This window comes from Sus scrofa, chromosome 13, assembly GCF_000003025.6.
Source record: "Sus scrofa isolate TJ Tabasco breed Duroc chromosome 13, Sscrofa11.1, whole genome shotgun sequence".
NCBI lineage: Eukaryota > Metazoa > Chordata > Mammalia > Artiodactyla > Suidae > Sus > Sus scrofa.
The window spans coordinates 22,464,370-22,485,440 of NC_010455.5; the positions used below are offsets into that span (position 1 = coordinate 22,464,370).

Sequence of the window (21,071 nt, forward strand, 5' to 3'; positions counted from 1 at the left end):
CCCATTTTTAAGTCAAATGGGCTTTTTTTGTTTTTTGTTTTTCTGTTACTGAATTATATGAGTTTCTTATATATTTTGGATATTAATCCTTTACTAGATACATGGCTTGCAAATATTTTCTCCTGCACATTAGTTTTTCTTCTCATCTTGTTGATAGTTTCTTTTGATGTACAGAAGCTTTTTAGTTTGATACTGCACTGCTTCTTTTTGCTTTTGTTGTTTGTACTTTTAGTGTCATATCCAAAAAAAAAAAATCATTGCCAAAAGCAATGTCAAAGAACTTTCCAGAGTTTAATGGTTTTAGGTCTTATATTTAAGTCTTTAGCCCATTTACAGTCAAGTTTTTCAGCAGTATAATATAGGGAATCCAGTTTCATTCTTTTGTATGTGGATATCTGGTTTTCCCAACAACATTTATTGAAAAGACTCTTTTCCCCATTGAATGTTCTTTTTTTTTTTTTAAGGCTGTACCCAGGGCACATGGAGGTTCCTGGGCCAGAGGTTGAATTGGAGCTGTAGCCACTGGCCTACACTACAGCAATGCCAGATCCAAGCCATGTCTGTGACCTACACCACAGCTCATGGCAACACCAGATCCTTAACCCACTAAGGGAGGCCAGGGATGGAACCTGGGTCCTCATGGATACTAGTCAGATTCGCTTTCGCTGAGCCACAACAGGAACTCCCCCATTGAATATTCTTGACTCTTTGGCCAAATATCAGTTGACCATATAGACAGCTAATATTTCTGGGTTTATTTCTGGGCAGTTGATTCTGTTCCATTGGTCTATGTATCTGTTTTTATGCCAGTACCAAACTGTTTTGATTGTTATAGCTTTATAGTATACTTTGAAATCAGAAAACATGATGCCTCTAGCTTTGCTCTTCTTTCTTTGGATTACTTTGGCTATTTGGGGTCTTTGGTGGTTTCATTTGAATTTTGGGATTATTTTTTGTATTTCTGTGAAAAATGCCATTGCAATTTGATAGGGGTTGCATTGAACTTGTAGATTACTCTGGGTAGTATGGTTAGTTTAACCATATTAACTCTTCCTATCCATGAACACAGGATACTTTCCAGTTATTTCTGTCACCTTCATTTTCTTTCATCACTGTCTTCTAGATCTTCCACCTTCTTGATTAAATTCATTCATAAATATTTTGTTGTCTTTGTGCTATTATAAATGGAATTGTTTTCTTTGTATCTTTTCCAGATAGATTTAAAATTTTCAAGAGTAAGGCTATTTAGTATTACCTTTGCCCAGGAAGAGGATGAGATTTTTGTTTTTGTTCTCTAAATTGTTTAATTAAAACTTGTAGTTCATGTTAAATTTGTAGAGTTTCCATCTAATGGTCAGGTATGAAAGGAAATAAGACTTCACCAAATAGAAGAGGGAGAAATGAGGAGAAGGTATGATAAATTATTTCTGCTCGGTTATTATCTTTTTGCATAGATTCCAGAAATGGACTGATGGTTCAGTGTATTCTGCTGTGATTCTTGACAATTTTAACAATCTCTTGAGATCATAGTAATAAACTTTAAAATGATAAATATACAGATTTAATTTGTTTAAGCCCATGTTTTACCATTTTGGAAAAAATGCCTATCATGAGATTATACTGGATAACCTGTAAAAGCTTGTGGCCTAGTCCTGGGCATTGGTGATTAACCAATGTTAGATGAATTCAAATGTGACAGGTGCCAATGCTAATGAGACCAGAACAAAAGGAGACCTCACTCAGGACATCTGTTTGCCATTGTCTTAGCCCTTTCCTAAGAATAAGAGCCCAGTGTCTGTTGCTTTTATTACTGGATTAAGATCCCGCAGTGTCCAGTAAACCCTAAAGCTCTGGCTTAGAGGTGTAAAAAATGGTATCTATTAAGCAGTTTAATGAGGTTTTTTGTATATGATACTGCTTCTTTTGAGCTTAAAGATGCTTTAAACTAGCCAAGGTTAAGAAGGAGGGAGGATTTAAAGAAAATCAGTAAAGTGTGAGATCTAAACACTGAAAGGAGGTAATAGTAGAGAGAAGAAATAAAGGTTCAAGTAAATGTTTAGTAAGACGTTTATATGTATATTGTACATTAACTCTTCATGTAGGTGTGGTCTGTGATAAAAGCAACCTTACTTTGGGGGGTGCTGTCTTCTCCAATTCACCAGTGCCTTCCTTTTGGGGTGAATGTACATTTCAGTTCACATACATCTCAGGAAATATTTATTGAAAGTATGCTCTGTCCTGTGCCCTGGGACCTGCTGAGATGAATGTGATGTGGCCCCTGCCCCCAAAGAGTTCAGTCTAATTCTGGGCGGGTGAGGGGGGGAGGATAGGTTAACCATTAAATGCCACGTGCTCTCAAATAACACCTCTGAAGGACAAGGAACAGTGGAGACTGGAGGAGTGAGCCATCCCCTGTGGGAGTCAGGGAAGGATGAACTAGAAGAAGAGATTCAAGCACATGGAATGCCTTGGGGAGGGGTGTCTATTGGATCTGGCAGTGTGGCAGCTGTTGCAAAACCACTGGAAACAGAGTGCAGAGGAGAATGGAGTAGACCAAAGAGTGAATGAGTTTTGATGAAATTCACTGGCTTTTTAATGACCCTGTTTTATTACAGGTTTGAGGGGAGCTACTTTCTTCTCTTGCTAATGAAGAGAAGTTAGGCTGCAAATCATTCAAAGAGGTCCTGCCGGCTCAGTTCACCCCCAAGCTGGGCAGATGGGCCCACTGTGGTTCGAGGGCCTTGGAGATCTTGTGGGGTCGGTATTTTGACTCTCTTCTTCATCTGAGTCACGGTTCAGAGTTTTCACACACCACCAAGGTCGAGGGCAGTCTTCTCAGCTTTCTAGGTACTCTCTCCGGGCTCATGAAGCAGCACGCCTGCCCTGGAGAGGTCAGGGTTCTTTTTGTAAAAGCAGTGAACACACCATGTAGCCCAGAGAACCACTCTCACTGCCCTTCCCCTCCTGTGGGCTCACGCAGGGAAACAGATGCTTTCATATAACCCACAGCATCCCAGCAGTTCTGCTGTACCTTGGCCCGAAATACCTATCCAGGACCAAATTCTTAAAACCCCAGGAGCCCTGGGGTGATTTGGAGCTCAGGCCTTGAACCTGTCATAAAATGTAATGGACGGTCTATTTTTAACTGCTGAGACCAGGGAGTTCATATATCCTGTGAAGACTGAAACAACACAGCATTTCTTTCTGCAGCTTTTGAAGCATATTTTTGAAGCATTTCAGAAACCACAGGATGGTCCCTCTCGTTGTATCATTTCCAATAAAGACAGAAATCCTTGATCATTTTTGTGCACAGACCCTTTGGCAGTTGGGGGAGCCTGTGGCCCCTTTCTCAGAGTAATGTTTTTAAGTGCATATGATAAAATACACTGAATTATAAAGAAACCAGTTATGTTGAAATGCAGCTATCAAAATATTGAAAAGAAAACTCAGGTTTATGATATAGTAAATACACCTGCTTTATTTATTAATGCATTAAATAATGAGATTTTTTGAAATTTTGAAGTACCAAGGAGCATAAATAGTGTTTCAAGGACTCTACAACTGTAATAGGACATTAAACGATCTCGTTTCTATTTTCTCTTGATGACAGAGTCACACATCTGTCAAATATTCCGTAATTTGCTGCCTACATTTATTTATTTATTTAAAGTTTTATTGATGTATAGCTGATTTACAATGTTGTGATAATTTCTGCACACAGCAAAGTATACAGTTATAATCGGTACAGCAAAGTGATTGTTATACATATACACATACCCATTCTTTTTCAAATTCTTTTCCCATGTGGGCTATCACAGACTATTGGGAAGAATTCCCTGTGCTATACAGAAGGTCCCCTGTGGCCAGTCATTTCATATATTTCAGTGCCCATACACCAATCCCAAACCCTCAGTCCATCCCTCCCCTTATTGAAGTATAGTTAATTTACAATGTTGTATTAGTTTCTTGTGTGGCACAATATAATTCAATTATATATATTTTTAGGTTCTTTTCCATTATAGTTAATTATAAGATATTAAATATAGTTCCCTGTGCTATACAGTAGGACCTTGTTGTTTATTTTACATATGGTAGTTTATGTCTGTTAATATCAAAGTCCTAATTTATCCCTCCACCCATCCTTTTGCCCTTTGGAAGCCATAGGTTTGTTTTCTATGTCTGTGAGTCTGTTTCTGTTTTGTAAATAAGTTCACTTATATCATTATTTTTGTGTTCCACCTGTGAGTGATAGCATACGATATTTGTCTTTCTCTTTTGGGGCTACTTAATAAGATAATCTATAGGTCCATCTATGTTGCCACAAATATACACATACACACACCACATTTCTTTATCCACTCCTCTATCAGTGGATATTTAGGTTGCTTCCAGGTCTTAACTGCCTGTATATGTAATGAGAGGAAATGTTAAATTTCAGTGAGAGGTTAAAAAAAATAAAGATGTACCTTTTTTACTCCATCCAAGTTCACAGACCCCCTAAATTCTCTTCTAGGTAAAGAACCTCTGGTTTAAGATGGAATCTTGGTTGGAAGTAGTAAAACTAACAAGAAAAAAAAAGTGTATGGTTTATGTGACATGCAGTAATAGATCATCAGCTGCTCAGGGCAAAGGAGCTCGTTATTAATTTGGTGGATGGTCCAAGTCCCAGCCCTTTTTCTTTGTGCACTTTGCCTTCTGTAAAACTCGGAGCCTCTTGAGCAGCTTGAAAAAAGCAGGGAGAAAGGTTTGCCTTGAGGGGGCCTGGGGCTGATCTGTGTCTTTAATTCATGGAGTGCTAGCTCTGGTCTTTTGGGGACTAAATAAAAGAAGGGCAAAGTAAAACTCAGCATTGAAGGTAATGGAGAGTAATGGTCGGCATGATAGTTTGCATGTAATCCCCACCCTTCTCCCCTGGTGACGTGGATCTGCTTGTGTTTTGGTCAGACAAGAGCTTTTCTCACCTCTTTAAGGGGACTGCAGCCAGCAGATTCAGTGTGGAATTGATTAGGGGGTCCCTTGCATCCGGTTCCCCAGAAGCAGAAGCCGAGATGGGGATTTCTGCCAGCAATGTGTTGGGGGAGAGCTCTCAAAAGGGAGGGAAACAGGAGTTCCCATTGTGGCTCAGTGGTAATGACCCTGACCAGCATCCATGAGGATATGGGTTAGATCCCTGGCCTCACTTAGTGGGTTAAGGATCTGGCGTTGCCATGAGCTGTGGTGTGGGTCACAGCTGCTGCTCACATCTGGCATTCTGTATCTGTGATGTAGGCCGGCAGCTGCAGTTCCAATTCAACCCCTAACCTGGGAATTTCCATATGCCATGGGTGTGGCCCTAAAAAGCAGAACAAAAGGTGGGGGGACAGAATGGGATACGGGGGTGAAGTTACGTAAGGATATAGTCGCAGGAAAAGTGTAGCCTTAGCCTAATTCCCAGGACCAGGAGGGAGCTCTGGATTATGAGTCACCCTAGACTTACCCATCCCGAGGCCAGCGTGTGAGCTCTTAGACCACCACCATGTCAACCAGCCAGGGGAATGGAGCACGTACTAGTTTTCTACACTGTTTCAAAAATTACAAACTTAGTAGTTTAAAACAACACCCATTTATTAGCTCACAGTTCCTATGGGTTAGGAGTCTGGGCATGGCCCAGGCAGGTCACCACCAGTCAGGCCCTCAGGTGTCGGCCACGTCTCAACTGAGATTGGGGTCTTCTTCTAGGCTTGTGTGGTTTGTGGAAGAATTCATGTCCTTGCAGCTATGGGGCCCACCACTGCTTGCTTCTTGCAAGTCAGCAGGAAGAGGGTCTCTCCTGCCTCAAGCCTCTTAGCTCAAGGAAGAACAAAGCCCTCCCTTAAAGTGTTCAGTTGACTAGGCTCACCCAGATCATCTCCCTTTTGATTGAACTGAGACCTTCTTTACATCTGCAAAATCCCATCACCATTGTCATATAATGTAGCATAATCTTGGAGTGGTGTGTGTGTCCCATTTACCATCCTTCCTACTCTCAAGGGCTTGAGTCCTTAGGGGTCTTCTTAGAATTCTGCCTGTCATAGAGCATCACCTGGCAGGTAGCTTTGGAGGAGATGGCGCCCATTAGCCAAGGGCAGTCCCTGAGAAGCTTTTGTTTGTGAGCCATTAGAAGACAATGCACATAGCAGCTGCAGGAGGGGGTGCACCAGCTGGTAAAGGGCCTCTGGGTGAGGCACTAACAGGGTCTGCTCTATGTGGGAGCCTCCTGACATCTATAGTGGATGCAATGGAAACTCCTCAGTGGAAACTGTTTCCCTCAGTTGTAATCCAGGGTTAATGGTGGACGTGTGTTGCCATGTGAAGATACAGAATATTTTTTGATGTGACGCTTTAAAACAGTGAATTTTTTTCTAGCCACACCCACAGCATGGGGAAGTTCCTGGACCAGGGATTGAATCCCAGCCACAGCTGCCACCTACACCACAGCTGCAGCAGTGCCAAATCCTTTAACCCACTGTACTGGGCCAAGGGTCAAACCTGCACCTCTGCAGTGATCTGAGCTGCCGCAGTTGGATTCTTAACCCACTGTGCCACAATGGGAACTCCAAGAGCAACTTTTCTTTTAACACTTTCAGGCCCAACTAAGCATATACCCCTTTTTATAATAAATACTTTATAACCACTACAATCATAAAACAATTAGATCAAAGCTGAAGAGGAATAAGCTGCTTTGGGAGTCTCTTTCTGCCCCTGGTGCTGTTTGATCGCATGCTTTGGCTGTTGAGATGGGCATGAGGACAAATCACCACACATAGTGTGAACAAAGAGGGTTTTTCGTCAGGTTCTCAGGGCCCGATGGTTCACTTTCAAGACTTTGCAGCTACCCTAACACTGCTCTCTGCCACATTTCCCTCCCTGGGTTCACTGGATCTCCAGAGCTGTGGGCATCCCTCCTCAGCTTGGTTCAAAACTTCTCTGACCACAGCCTCCCTCTCTGATCCCAGCTGCATTTGCGCCCCTTTGCAGAGTCTAGGGGTGCAGGATGAAAGAGATGCTGGCTCTGTGATCTGGACATGCCATGGGGTGGAAAGTGGGATGTTGAGCAAGCAGAGACTCTGTCTCTCCCCACCTCCAAGTCCATATTTTATATATGTAGGTGTGTATTTCTGCTGCTGCAAGTTTTTTTTTTTTTTTTAACCATTGAATTACTCTGTGAGGTCAGGTTTCCTGAATGTACAGTTTGAGGTAGGGATTCACTTCCAGAAGGATTTACGGGGGGGGGGGCACCCTTGTGAGAGGGCTGTGAGGGGAGTAGGATGGGGTCAGGGAAAGCTGAGCAAGGATGTGGTCTCATCTGGAGAACAGCCTCAGCCTGATCCCAAGGGGAACTCTGGGGTGTGAAGTGCACCACAGAGTTGTCCCACCTCCAGGCAAGGGGTACCTCCTGTTGTATTCCCATGCCAGTCAGTCATTGCCAGTGAGGAGTGGAGGGGGCATAAAACCTTCGAGGGGTTTAAACAAGGGCATTTCTCCCTATAAGGCAGTTGTGAGCTGGTGGCACCCAACATACAGTGGGGCAGAGGGGGGCACCAGCACCGCAGTGGTCCCATCCTCCTCCCTTTCTATCCCATTGGTCCTTAGATCACCTCTGGGCTTCTCATCCTAAAGCTGGCTTTGCAATTCATGACAGTCTCCTCTACCCACAGAATGATGGGGCACCACCTGCTTTCTCATGTCCTGCACCTGCTTCCAGCCTGCTTTCCGTCCCTGTTTGCAGCCCTTCCCTGTCCCCTTACTCTGTGATCTTGCCCAACAGACCCTTGGGGATGATTGGTGGTGATGAAGGTGGAGGTGATGGTGGTGGTGATGGCAGTGATGATGATGATGTAGCAGATGCAGCCAGCTTTTCACTGAGTATCAGGAGCTCTCCATGGTGCTTGATGGCTATGGTGTCTAAACTTTACACCAGCCATGGTTGATTCTGTCACCCTGTTTTACATCTGAGAAAACAAGTTCGGAGAGATTAAATGAACTGACATCACACAGTTTCTAAGAGATGGAGGTGGGACTTCCTCAGACCCAGGACTGTCAATGTCAAAGTCATTGCCCTCCACCTTGTCTGTTACCCCTGTTCTGCAGACATGCCATTGTCTGCTGGACCTCCACATCATTGCTACCAACTGATTCCCATTCACCCATCTGCCTGCTGAATAGCTCTTTTTCTCCCAAGATCACCTCCTCTCCAAGGACTCCTGACACTCCCACTCCTATCCCACTCTGGGTCAGTGATGATTCCCTCTCCTCATAGTCCCATACTTCTTATCCAGGCATCTTCTCTGCAACTGGGCTTGTTGCTCACACCCTCCTGCCTATCTCACTCTGCTTCCCTACACCTCACATGGTGCCTGGAGCAGGCACACGGCAACCAAGTGTTGGTCTGGGCAGTCTACCTGATGTTCCCCTGGAGAGACGGCTGCAGTGTCAGTCTGCTCAGGCTTCTACCCTGCCCGCACGTACCTGTCATCCCGGCTGTGTCCTGAGGGTCCTGTCTGGGCGTTGCCTCTGCACACCAGCCTTTGAGACAAGTGCATGCTCAGTATTGTCCAGGAGCCCCTGGGCGCTCAAGGCAGAGTTGAGATCTGGTTCCTGCAGCTACAGTTACTACTGTGAACAAGCCCTGAGTTTCTTCACTTTCCACGTGGTTAACAAGGTAATGCCAGGTCTGGGGTTCCAGGCAGGGGTAGAGGAGGGGCAACATTCTCATAATAAATCTATTATTTGATGCAAAGATGCATTCCCACTTCAGAAATTTAGGGGCTGAGGGTAGACCTTAGATTCAGGGAAAGACAGCAATAGAAAGGCAGAAAATAACTAAGTGCCAATTGTGTCCCAAGGACTCTGGAGTTCTGGGGGGCTGTGGCCAGAGGGCTGTGTCCTCAAGGAAAGCCTTGTATAAGAGTCAGCCTTGAGCTGTGCCATGAAGTGTGGATCTTGTTCTTTGGGGATAAGGGTCAGCAGAAGCAGAGGCACAGGTGGGGGCAGCAGTCCGGTATGAGCAGCTGCACGTGGCACAGTCGCGTCCCCTTCCTCGAATGCTTGTTTTATCAGGCCGAGATGCAAAGAGAGGAGATTTCAGGGTTGAAATGCTCACTGAATCAAGTCGGTCCTCTCTCCCTTCCCCACTTCTCGAAACAGTCACAGTCCACCAAGTGATGGTTCGGAGGTCATTGTTAGCTCCAGGGGTCCTAGGAGGTTCTGTCTTCATGTGAGAATTGAGGATGACATGCCAGCTGGATGAAGGTCTCCTGGCTTGAGACAAATGTAGCAAAGAGTGATAGAGCAAGAAGGCCTGCCTGGGCCAGGTCTGGCCACAGTTCTTTTGTTGGTTACTTTTGGAGCATTTTCTTCTGTGTTAGTTTCATATTCACTTTTTTTTTTCTTTTTTTTTTTTTCCTGAAACCATGGCATGTGGAAGTTCTCCAGCCTGGAATCAAACCCACACCACCCTTGCAACCTGTACCACAGCTGCGGCAATGCTGGGTCCTTAACCCGCTGCACCTCAAGGGAGCCTCCTCACCTCCCAGTACTTTTATCAAAGCCACCTTGGAGTTTTGAGGGTGGGAGATAGGAAGAGAGAATTAAGAGAGGAAGGGGGAGGCATGCTCAATGGGAAGATGAAATTCATTCCCCTGGAGGACACATAGGCTGGATAACTCCATCTTGGCCTGGTTCCATCTGGTATCACATAGCGGTCAAATGATATGTAGAGTTATCTGTGACGTAATTAACATGTCTCTTTGGATGTAGCATGCTCTTAGAAAATTGCTTCCAATTGTTAAAAGTTCTCATCTCCCACTAGCATGCTTTTGGAGTGGATGCCAAGAAAAAGAAAAAACAAAAATTACAAAACACACGAACATATAAATTGACTGAAGAAGCAATCCCTACCCATGCACACAAATTCTTAAAATACAAAAACAAACCATTTTTTCAAACATTTGGGGAGATGTTGTTTTACTTTTGAAGAGGAAAAAACATGAATGAGGTTAGTGATTTTCACAAATAGGATAATTTATGCAAGTATGTTAATTGAAGAGTAGTTAACGCTTTCATGCCCTTTCTGGGCACTGATGCTTGCTGAGGGAATCGTATATTTCAGACTAATAATGATATCCATTTCCACAAAAAGATATTACAAATAAAGTCATATGTAGTTAGAGTTAAAATCTCTAATCTCATTGAGAAACGTAGAGAATTTTCTCCCTTGGTTTTAATTTAAATTTTCTTTCTTTCTTTTTTTTTTTTCCTTTGTAGAGCCACACCTGGTGGCATATTGAGGTTCCCAGGCTAGGGGTCAAATCACATCTACAGCTGCCATCCTACACCATAGCACAGCAACCCCAGATCCAAGCTGCGTCTGCGACCTACACCACAGCTTGTGGCAAGGCCAGATCCTTAACCCACTGAGCCAGGCTGAGGATCTAACTTGCAATCCCGTGGTTCCTAGTCAGATTCATTTGTACTGCGCCACAATGGGAACTCCTAATTTAAATTTTCTTTTATTTTTTAATTTATGGGACTCTAAATGAAACCATACATGGCCTCAGCTTATTCTCTAGTGAAATGGGAAATGAATTCTTGCTACACGTTCAGTTCATAATAAGAATTCATTTTGCAACTGGGTAGTTTAGGCAGATTTTCATATCAAAGTTGCCACTTAAAAATTATAGTAAAGGAGTTCCCTGGTGGCTCAGTGGGTTAAGACTCTGGCATCACTGCTGTGACTTGGGTCACTGCGGTAGTGTAGGTTTGATCCCTGGCCCAGAAATTTATGTATGCCATGGGCATGGCCCAAAAAAACATGGTGAAAATAATAATGGCTGCTATTTATGGTCCCCCTTTGGTATGCTAGGCATTGTGCTAAGTGTTTCATATAATTATAGAGGTTATTTATCATTCTAAATATGTCATATCTTTCACTGTGGCCTCTTCTGAATTTCATTTCTGAGTTTTCCATCCTTTTCCTTTACATGCTTCAGTCCACGTTTTCTGTTGTCTTGCTTTCTGGGTCTCTGGCCTTCTCTCCTGCTGTGTCCAGTCTGCAGCTAACTACATCTTCTCATCACCTTAGCCACTGCCTTCTGCTTGGTTTCTCAGTCTCCTAACCCCGTGTTGCTGTGGATTCCGCTAATGCCTGAGAATAAGTGTAGTGTCAAATATCACACTCGCCTTTGTATGCCTCCCTTCTGTTGGGCATTGTGGCCTGCAAGTCCTGGCTTCCTTAGTAGCTCGGAGCTTTAAATTTGTCTACACAGACTCATAAGTCTGCGGGAAACTCAGCTGAGAAACTCGAGAACTTACATATAGCCTTTTAGCCACCAGTTCACATTCAGGTTCTCAGCCTCTTATTCTGTGCTGCTTACAAACCTGTAAACAGCTCAAGGGAAAGATGCTGCTGCTCTGTGTTGGGGATGCCTTCCTTCTTTCTGGGACCCTAGACTCTGAAGTCTTGGCTGTCCTGATAGTTCCCTGATGCCTTCAAACCTTTGTGTGTGTGTGTGTGTGTGTGGTCATCACCAAGCTTTTCTACTTGTTCTCAGTGGGAGGGTAGGTCTTCAGTAAGTCCCTCTGTTAATACTGTAAATGCAAAATCCGCAGTTTGCTTTTAAAAGAGTCTTCGAGCTTATAAGAATTGCTTATAAGCTTGCCTTATAACATTTTAACTGCTGTTTTGATCTTTATGAACATTGAGATGAAGGAAAAGGCATTCCACTTTGAAGACTTCTCGTTTCCAGGAGTGCGTGCAAGGTAATTATAGGCAGTAGAGTTGGGTATAGATGGCAGAGGAATTGTGAGAAAGTATGTAGGAGGAAGGGGGCAAAAGGATCTCATGTTCAGGAAAAGAAAAATACTGGGACCTCTTTAAAAAAAAAAAATGTGTAGAGGGTTTTTCCCAAACCAGTTATCTGGCTTAAAGCTAGCTGCTTACTTGCTGGCCTTCTGTGTTATTTGCACATTGAAAGTGAGATCAACCCTTCCTGTTTTCATTTAGTTTACTGCTGTAGCTGCTAGTTAGCTCAGAAGGATAAAAATCCTTCATTTCTTGGAGAAAAGCAGCCTGAGGTAGGTTTCTAACTCACGTGGCTGGTCACGGGGTGCACGGTGCTCAGGTCCTGCTTACAGGGGGCTTAGAGTCGAGTCCTCCAGATAGTGATGGCATGTCTTCCTTGGCCAGGTAGACAGGGCCTATGATTTGCTGCTCCTTTTACTCACCAGGGAAAATTGCATGGTTCCACAAGTGAAGGGGACAAAAGACTTCTGGCCTTTTGACCCTCACGACTGCCTATCTGCCCTAGGATAACAGGGCAGGGTGTCCCATTCTGTGGTGGAACCCTTGGGTGGCGGCCTCTGCCTGTCCTGAGCCTCCCCTGCTGTGTTTTCCTTCCTCATTGCTCGGATTTCATTTTCAGAGCAAGGTAATGAACAAGAAGGAAAAGGCAGAAGGGCTCCCCATAAAGAAATGAGGGTCCTCACTGTGTATCCCTGAGGGTCTCTCTCCCTCTTGTCAGCAGACCCTGCGGTTCAACCTCAGAGCCCAGCCCAGCAGCCCTGCGTGTGTGTGAAGTGCACTGAGGGAGGAGGAGGAGGATACAGTTTAAAGGAGGGCAAAGCCCGTCCCTGGGGAGACGGGTGGATGAGCTCACAGTGTAGACGGAGTTGGTATAGGTGGTGGGTCTAGATGAGCCAGTGCCAGGGAGGCTGACACTGGACACTAAAGCAGAGGAACAGTTTGGAGGAGGAGAAAAGGGAGCATGGGGTTTGGGGCCCAAAGCAGTGTATTCTGGGAGATTCCTTGTGGAGTTGGCATCTGTAGACAAGAAGAGGATTTCCATGTTATAACGAAGCTCAGAACACTCACACCTGAACCATGTGCACTCCTGTTCTCCCTCTTGGTTCCCCATGATACTGAGGGGCTCCCGGGTCCACTCACTCACCTGAGCTGAATATGGCGGCACCTTCTATAATTCTTTCTCTCTCATCCCCCATCTTCAGTCACCACACCCCACCATATCTTCTGGCTAAGTCAGGTTCACATTGCTCCCCTGCTCAGGCCCTGGGTTAGGCCCTCTCCATCCCTACCATATGGTAGACTGCTTGCCCCCAGGCCTGTCCCCATCAGTCCACTTCTGTGCTACAGTTTGGGGAACTTTCTAGAAAAACAGTTTCCCACCTCCCATCTCACCCCCACCCACCCCAAGAAACTGGAGGAGTTTTCTGTAACATAGGCTCTAGCATCGCCCCCACGCCCAGCTCTCCCAGATTGTAGGTCGAAATCAACACTACCTGTAAGTCACTCTGAAATCTGGTCTCTGCTTCAGTCTCCCCTCCTTGCATTCCTGCCCACAGGCCTGACTCTCCCACCTTGGGGATGACATGCAGTCCAGTGCCCGCCCTGCCCTCTCCACCCCTCTGTGTGCACTGACTATGCCTGCTGTCCAGCTCATGTCTGTCTTATGACTGAGCCCAGGGACACCTCCTCTAGGAAGCCTGCCAGCCCTCAGTCTGAATCAGCTGCTCTCATTTGTGTTCCCAAAGCCACCTCTGTCCTAGTTCATGGTGCACTACGTTGTCACCACTGCCTGCTTCCTCCCAGGCCTTTCATCTCTGTCTCCCTAGGGCCCAGCATGTTGCTTGGCATAAAAGAAGCACCCAATAAACCTCAAATTGTGTCTATGTTACATTCCCTATAAAACCTCAGCCACCGCAAATGCTGCCACCAGTCAGAGGGTTCTTCTCCATCCAGACTCCTTCAGCTTCCAAAACAGGAGACTGCGGTCAATTTAAAAAAAAAAAAAAAAAAAAAAAAACAGGTAGATTCTTGGCTTTCAGTCTGTCCGATTAAGTGTGTTCAGTTTGAGAAGCTTCAGTTTATTTATTTTTTTCATTTGGAAAACTGCCTTATTAGCTATAGAATATCTTCCCAGATGGTAAAAGTCAATGCAAAATAAGTTTGGTTTTGTTGGTCACACCCACAATATGTGCAAGTTCCTGGGCCATGGGTCGAACCCATGCCACAGCAGCGACCCAAGCCACTGCAGTGATAATGCTGGATCCTTAACTTGCTGTGCCACAAGAGAACTACCAGATATAAGTTTTAAGACTTTACATAGGTAGGAAAAACTGTTTACTTAAGTTCTTATTTACATCGTTTTCTACTTATGAAGGTCTTTGTCACTTGAATTGATATTAGGATGAAGGAGAAGATTCATTTTATAGTGGTGAATTTTTGGAAGCAGTAAAATGTCAGCAATTAGGGTCCATGCCCAAACCCTAAGCCTCCTTCTCTATCCTAAGGAGTCCCTCCATTTGACTGTAGGACTGAGCTGAGGGAAGCTGCCCTTGTAGAAATGCAAAAAAAAAAAAAAAAAAAAAAAAAACCAGTAAACATTGCTGCTGCTTTCCTATGCAGCACAGATAAAACAGAACACACACAGTGTCGAGGGAGGGGCTGTCCTTTTGGGGGTGTTGCCTTGGCTGGGGCACCACTTCCTCCCCTGGGTTGCTACGGGAGATTTCCACTGTCTCTGAGCAGGTTCTGCTCCACAGACACGCCCCAGGAACCTCCGAGGAAACACGGGGTTCCGTGCTGCAGTAAATCTGGGGCCACCCTGCTCTTTCTGGGAGGCAGTTGCCCTAAAAACAAACAGTAAGAAAAGAGAATAAAGAGTCTTTGTTTAACCCCCAACTTATTCAATCACAGAGCCTTTCATTTACCTGCCGCTTGGGGGAACCGAGGGTCACAGAACCCATCTTGGAGATTGCTGGTACCCATCACTGATGGGCTGCCACCCATTCACTTCCTTAAGCAGATTTGAGTCCAAAGGCTGGTAGGGCGGGGCCTCCCTGATCATGTGCCATGTGCTGGTAAAAAAGCAGTGGGGGTGCTCTATGTATTGACATGGAGCCACCCCCAGGGTATGTGCTAAGCAAGGAAGGCAAAGTGCAACGTGCCATGAGCAGTGTTACTCGCAGCCTAGCTGGACAGATACCCCAGAACAGGCAGGTGTGTTTCCCTCTGGAGGGGGTGCTGTGTACCTAGGGGGTGGGTAGAGCCAACTCCTTACTATGTACCTCTTGGGAACTTTATTTTTTTATTTTTGTTTTCTTAGGGCCACACCCATGGCATATAGAAGTTCCCAGGCTAGGGGCTGAGTCGGAGCTGTAGCCGCTGGCCTACGCCACAGCCACAGCAAACCTGCGTCCTCATGGATACTAGTCAGATTTGTTCCTCCTGAGCCACGACAGGAACTCCCTCTTGGAAACTTTAAAACTTTCTACCAATCTGAACACAGCATTCATCTGCTCTAAACTCCACTAAACTTTACATGGAGCGTAGTGTAAAATCCTTGGCTCTGCTCACGACTCTGGGCTTTACTGGGCTCTGCCTGCCCACCTCGCACCTCTCATTCCTTCCTCCTGGCTGGCTCCCGCCACCGTCTCTTCCTGACAGATGCAAGCCATAGGGACTTGGCTCATTGGTGCTACCTTCTCGGACGTCCCTTGCTCCCTTGGGAAGCCCACCTCCCATAGAACATGCTGGCCCATGATGCAGGGGATACTGATGCTTTGTTTCTGCCTTGAACTCTAACCTGTGGGCCCTAGGCGGGGGCGGGGGTCCAGAGTCCCTGGGGGGCAGTGAGACCTGGTGCAGAAAGAACTCCAGGATTGAGCAGATGTGGTTTAAAATCCTTAACAGCCTTGTGCCCGGGGGCCTTGCCTCTTCATTTTCCCTTATTATATGCTGCAGGGGAATGAGCCAGTTGTGGCTCATCTCTCTAGAATACCTAGTGCAGGGCCTGACATCTTGTAGGTGTTGATTGTAACTGTCGACCTGTCACTTTCTTGGCTCTTGAAGCCCTGGGTTCCAAAGGAAAGAACATAGGCCAGAGGTCCGATTTCCTTCCTGGCTCTGTGGAACACCCAGCTCTGGGAAGAGGCCAGGCCCCAGTGCCTTCAGGTCTCCTACCCAAAACACAGTCCATATTTATCTCAATGCAGAAGGGCTTTGATGATCAAAACACCATGAATGCAAAGGGTTAGCCCTGCAGTGTGAGTACAGATGCTCGCTCGCCTGCCCGCCAGCCTGCTTATAAGAATATTTGGAAGATGAGTAAGGTAATGCCTTCCACATGCTAAAGCGACGGTGAATTCGCACCAGGCGAGGTAGAGTGGGAAAGCCCCCACTCATTAGCGGAGTGACCTTGGACAAGACGGTCATTGCTCTCGGCCTCATTACCTCATCTGAAATATGAAAAGCAATAAAATCCTACCCCACAAGGGTGGCTGTGAGGCTCCCAGGAGGCACTCCATGTGGAAGGTCTTTGTAAACTGTGAAATGCTCAGCAGATGTCAGCCAGTGCTGGCAGCTCACGGGCCTGTGTGTTTATTGTTCCAGCGGAGGGTGCAAGACGTCATCAGCCCCATCGTGTTCGAAGCCGCCTACAGCCTGGGCGAGCACGTGACGGGCGAGGAGGAGAAGGAGCTGCCGGCCCTGACGCCCGTGCTCCGCTGGAAGAAGGGACAGAAGATTGCCCAGAAGAATCAGGTGAGGACCTGGAAGCACACACTGGGACCTGAAGGGCAGGTGCTTATGCAGAAGTCATGGTCCTGGATGCCGGGGAGACTGAGGCCAGACACACTCCCTGACTGGGCCGCTTTCCCTGATCTGCAAAAATAAGGAAATCTATGAGCTGGGGGTTGGTGTTTAACAACCACATGATTGAAACACACTGAGTCTGCTCTCCAAATTAGAAAATGGGGATCCCTTGGAGGACATGAACTGGACACTGGGCCCCCAAACTTGCTTCCTGTTCATACGCTAATTGCAGAGCTCACATCAACCCCTAATAGGTGCTCTATACATGTTTTATTGGTGAGAGCAGGAGTGGGGTGAAGAAGCAAGAGCTTCCTCTTGCTAGAATTGTGGTTAAGAATGCCTGACTCAGCATCTTCGAGAGGCAGAGCCCTGTGGGCACAGGCTGTCACCATCCTTTCCAGTGCTCAGCAGATTCTAGGCTGTGCTTCTGTGCAGAGGAGCTGCCGGGCAGTGTGGGTGTGGACCCTCTGGGCTAGGAATGAGCCGTGAACTAATTCCTCGAAGTGCATTGGCCTGTCTGCCCCGAGCCATCTGGGAGACATGCAGCGCTGACTAGTAGGCAGGAAATATGATTCCAAGTCTAGTTCAAATCTCTCTTTAACACCTAAGATCAGAGTTCTCGTTGTGGCTCAGCGGTTAATGAACCCGACTAGCATCCATGAGGACACAGGTTTGATCCCTGGCCTCACTCAGCGGGTTAAGGATCCAGCATTGCTGTGAGCTATGGTGTAAGTCACAGATCAAGCTCAGATCTCATGTTGCCATGGCTGTGATGTAGGCTGGCAGCTACAGCTCCAATTTGATCCCTAGCCTGGGAACCTCCATATGCCATAGGTGCAGCCCTAAAAAAGACAAAAAAAAAAAAAAAAAAAAAAAAAAAAGCACCTAAGATCATCTCAGGTCCAGGACCATGGGGAAGGTCAGGCAAATCTGGTTTTTGGCTAAACCAGACTCCAGGGCAGAGTGCAGACAAAGCTGTGGAAATACCCACTGGCCCCACGCCCCTATGGTTCTGACTGTTCTGAGCTTATGGGAAAAGCAGCAGATCAGTGACCCACACCTTGCAGATGAGAGTCGTAAACAGAACCATAGAGAAATGTTTGGGTCTTAGATGGAGCTTTTCACCAAGACGTCCCTAGAAGCAGAGCCTGAGGAGTTCCCTGCTTGACCTAGCAGTTAAGGAGCTGGCGTTGTCACTGCTATGGCTCGGGTTGCATCCCTGGCCCGGGAACTTCTGCATGCTGGGGGGGGTGGCCAAAAAAAAAAAAAAAAAAAAAAAGCAACAGAGCCCGAGACAGGGATTTAGGAGCACCTGGTGAAGTGAAGCTATGCTCTTAAGAGAAACCTGCTAGGAAAGGGGAAAGGGCTGAGCAAGGCTGTGGCCTCAGCTAAAGTCTAGTCTTGGCCCCGCAGGGAGCTCTGGAGCGTAATTACAGCAAAGAGCTGTCCTCTCTTTGAGGGAAGGTAGCTGGCCCTTTGCACCCCCTCTTTGGCTGGCTATGGGGGCTAGAAGGGGAGTGTGACCTTCCATGAAGGAGACTCCCTCCGGTTGTGGACAGTTCTCTGGAGAAGGAGGCACGTTACCCGCCTGTATCAGCGGGGGGAGGGGCAGCAGTTGGAAACTGCTGGGCAGAGCTGACAGCACCCACTACTCGTTTACACAGAACCTATCGACAACACTGCCTTTTCGGATGCGTCTTTGGAGTCAAACATAAACTTCTTTCAAAACACGAGTGCCCTGGAGGGTGGCCAGCATGTCCTGCTGGTCGCTGATGCCTGGAGCAGGCTTTGGGGAGTGAGGGGTGAGACCGGGAGGATGCTATGTGTCTAAGCGGTGGGCAGGGTGGAGGGGCTGTTGTGAAGGGGAGGCGTGAGGAAGGCGAGGAGTTGAGGAAAGGAAGATGACAAGGCAGGGCAGGAAGCTGGTGACTCCTGCCTTGATGAAGAGGTAGAGGTCGACGCCATCTACTGACAGTGAAGTGAGTGAAGAGGTCAGGCTGGGGACCTAGTGAATCAGTATTATGAGTCCTAGATCAGTAGTTCCCTGTAGCCCTAGATTTACTCTGCTCTCTCAGGTGGAATCTCGCTGGCCTAAGAAACTTGTGTTTTGGGAATGGTCCAAACTCGGGGTGCTGGGAATCATTTCAGGGTACCCTGTGCTTGTTTTACCTCTGAAATGACACAGTGCAGTGGTTGCCTCCTCTCTTCAGTGTCTTGCTAGCTCTGGGCATCCCTTCCACAGCGAACCCAACCCTCATTCCCACCAGCCCATCAGTGGCACAGAGTGGGCCTTCTTGAGGGAAGAGCATCTTAGAACCTCTACTGACATTTTTAGATTCAGGCAGCCTTATTGAAGCCAGAGATGCAGGGACAAATTAGTATGAAAATGCTATTCCTGTGATTCATGTTCAACCAAGCATAAATATTTATGTCTATGCTTCCTGACATAGACATACGTTACTGTGAGTATAAATCAGTACATCCAAACAGGGAGGGGAATGCTGTGGGGGAAAGGGTGTCACCCAGTGAGAGAGTCCCTTAATTTTCTGTAGTGAGCAAAGAAGGAGGAAGAGGGTTAGTGAGTGAACACTGCACGCACATGGAGGGGCTGGATGCCTGTCTACCCCTGGGTCCAGAGAGGCTGCAGCGATGGCCAGGTCAGCAGTTCGAGGAGTGCAAGAGTGAGAAGCAGGGCTGGAAACAGGGAAGGCAGTGGTTAAGTGAAGGTTGGTGTATGGAAGAGTTGACTTTCAACCCCTGTCCCCACCCCTACATACTTCAGGCATGCAGAAGAGCAAGCAACCAGGCATATTCTTCTCTAAAGAATTGGGTAAACTGTTTGGTCCTGTTTCCCCAGTGGAAAGTCTTATTTCTCCTGACATTTGGAGCCGCCAATGTAGTTAAAAACTACCTTCCGCTCCCACTTTCCACCCAAACACCCAGATTTTCCAATTAGCCCTTTTATCTTATTCTTAAAATGAATGGACACCCAAGGACATCTGAAATTGAGGGGAAATGGGGGACATGAGGGGGAAAAAATACTGAAATACACATATAGAATAACTGACTCAGAAGGAAATAAAATATTTAACGTTTATAAGAGATTATAAAGATTTAAAAAAACAATTTAGGAGTTCCCATTGTGGCTCAGTGCCTTAAGAAGCCAACTAATAGCCATGAGGATGCAGGTTCAATCCCTGACCTTGCCCAGTGGATTAAAGGATCTAGCATTGTGGTGGCTATGGCATAGGCCAGCAGCTGCACCTCCCATTTGACTCCTAGCCTGGGAGCTTCCATATGCCATAGGTGTGTTCCTAAAAAAGCAAGAACCAAACCAAACCCAACTTAAACGCTATGTAATAAACACAGGGAAATTGAAGAATACATTCTATCCACTTGAAAGTGCCAGGAATTCTTTTTCTTTTTAAAAGAAAGAAAGAATGAGGAAAAACTTCTTGAAAATTAACAATGTGGATGCAGAACCAAAAATTTAATAGAAGAAAATGATAAGAAATCTACCAGTAAGCAGTAAGCAAAACTAAAAGATGAATAGAAAAGAGCCAAAAGATGCATCTCAAGGTCCTCTATCCAAGTAATGGGAATATCAGAAAAAGCAAACAGAAAATGAAAAAAAAAATTATGAGAGATAATGGAATAAAATTTCCTGGAATTAAAGAGAAACACTTTTAAAATGTAAAGGACCCACCAACTTGCAAGCAGGATAAAACAAATATCCTAGTACATCATTTTGAATATCACTACTCTTAAGACTTAAGGAAAATTACAAATGCTTCTAGGACAGGGAGTACAGGATGATGATAGGGATATATGCCCACTTAAAACTTAATTAGTCAGACTCCTTATTAGCAAGATTGGAAGTTAACATATGTGAAAGAAGGGCTTCAATGCTCTGAGAGAAAGTGATTTTGAAACTAAGATTTTACACTTAGCCTAACAGTCAAGCATGAAGTCAAAACAGTCATTGTTCAGATAAACAAGGACCCGGAAAGTTTACATCCCTGATAACCCTTCCAAGGGAATTACCTGAGATGCACTCCAAGAAAACAAGGGTGACAACTAGAAGGAGCAAGTTGTCAAATGTGAGAACTAACTCCTAGAAGTCTAGTGACAAGAAATTCCAGGATTACAACTATGCACCAAGTCCAAAAAACAGTGATCACTTTCAAAAAGGTATCAGTGAGCTTCAAGAAGAATGAAGCTGGCCATAGAAAGTAGCAAATATTCAGGATACAGTGCAGATGGAATATATGGTTTCCCCATGGAAAAGAAAAAATAAAGGCAATAGAAAACTCCCAGAAAAATAAAAATACATCATGATTCACATATAAAACAATTAAAATGTGGTGGGATTTTAGGCAAGTAAAAGAGTATATGGAAGAGAAGGACCTTAATATTAGAAGCATTCTCTCTTCAATAAAATTTG

General features: G+C 45.7%; 1 protein-coding gene across 3 annotated transcripts in view; it reads left to right on the forward strand.

Annotated features, from left to right (window-relative positions):
* Window positions 1-21,071, forward strand: part of ITGA9 (integrin subunit alpha 9) — a 357,221-nt gene that overhangs the window by 165,873 nt on the left and 170,277 nt on the right. For all 3 annotated transcript variants that reach the window (XM_021071658.1, XM_021071659.1, XM_021071660.1), the window contains exon 16: window positions 16,427-16,576. In XM_021071658.1, coding sequence (XP_020927317.1) covers window positions 16,427-16,576 — 150 coding nt within the window. The remainder of the gene's footprint in view (window positions 1-16,426; window positions 16,577-21,071) is intronic.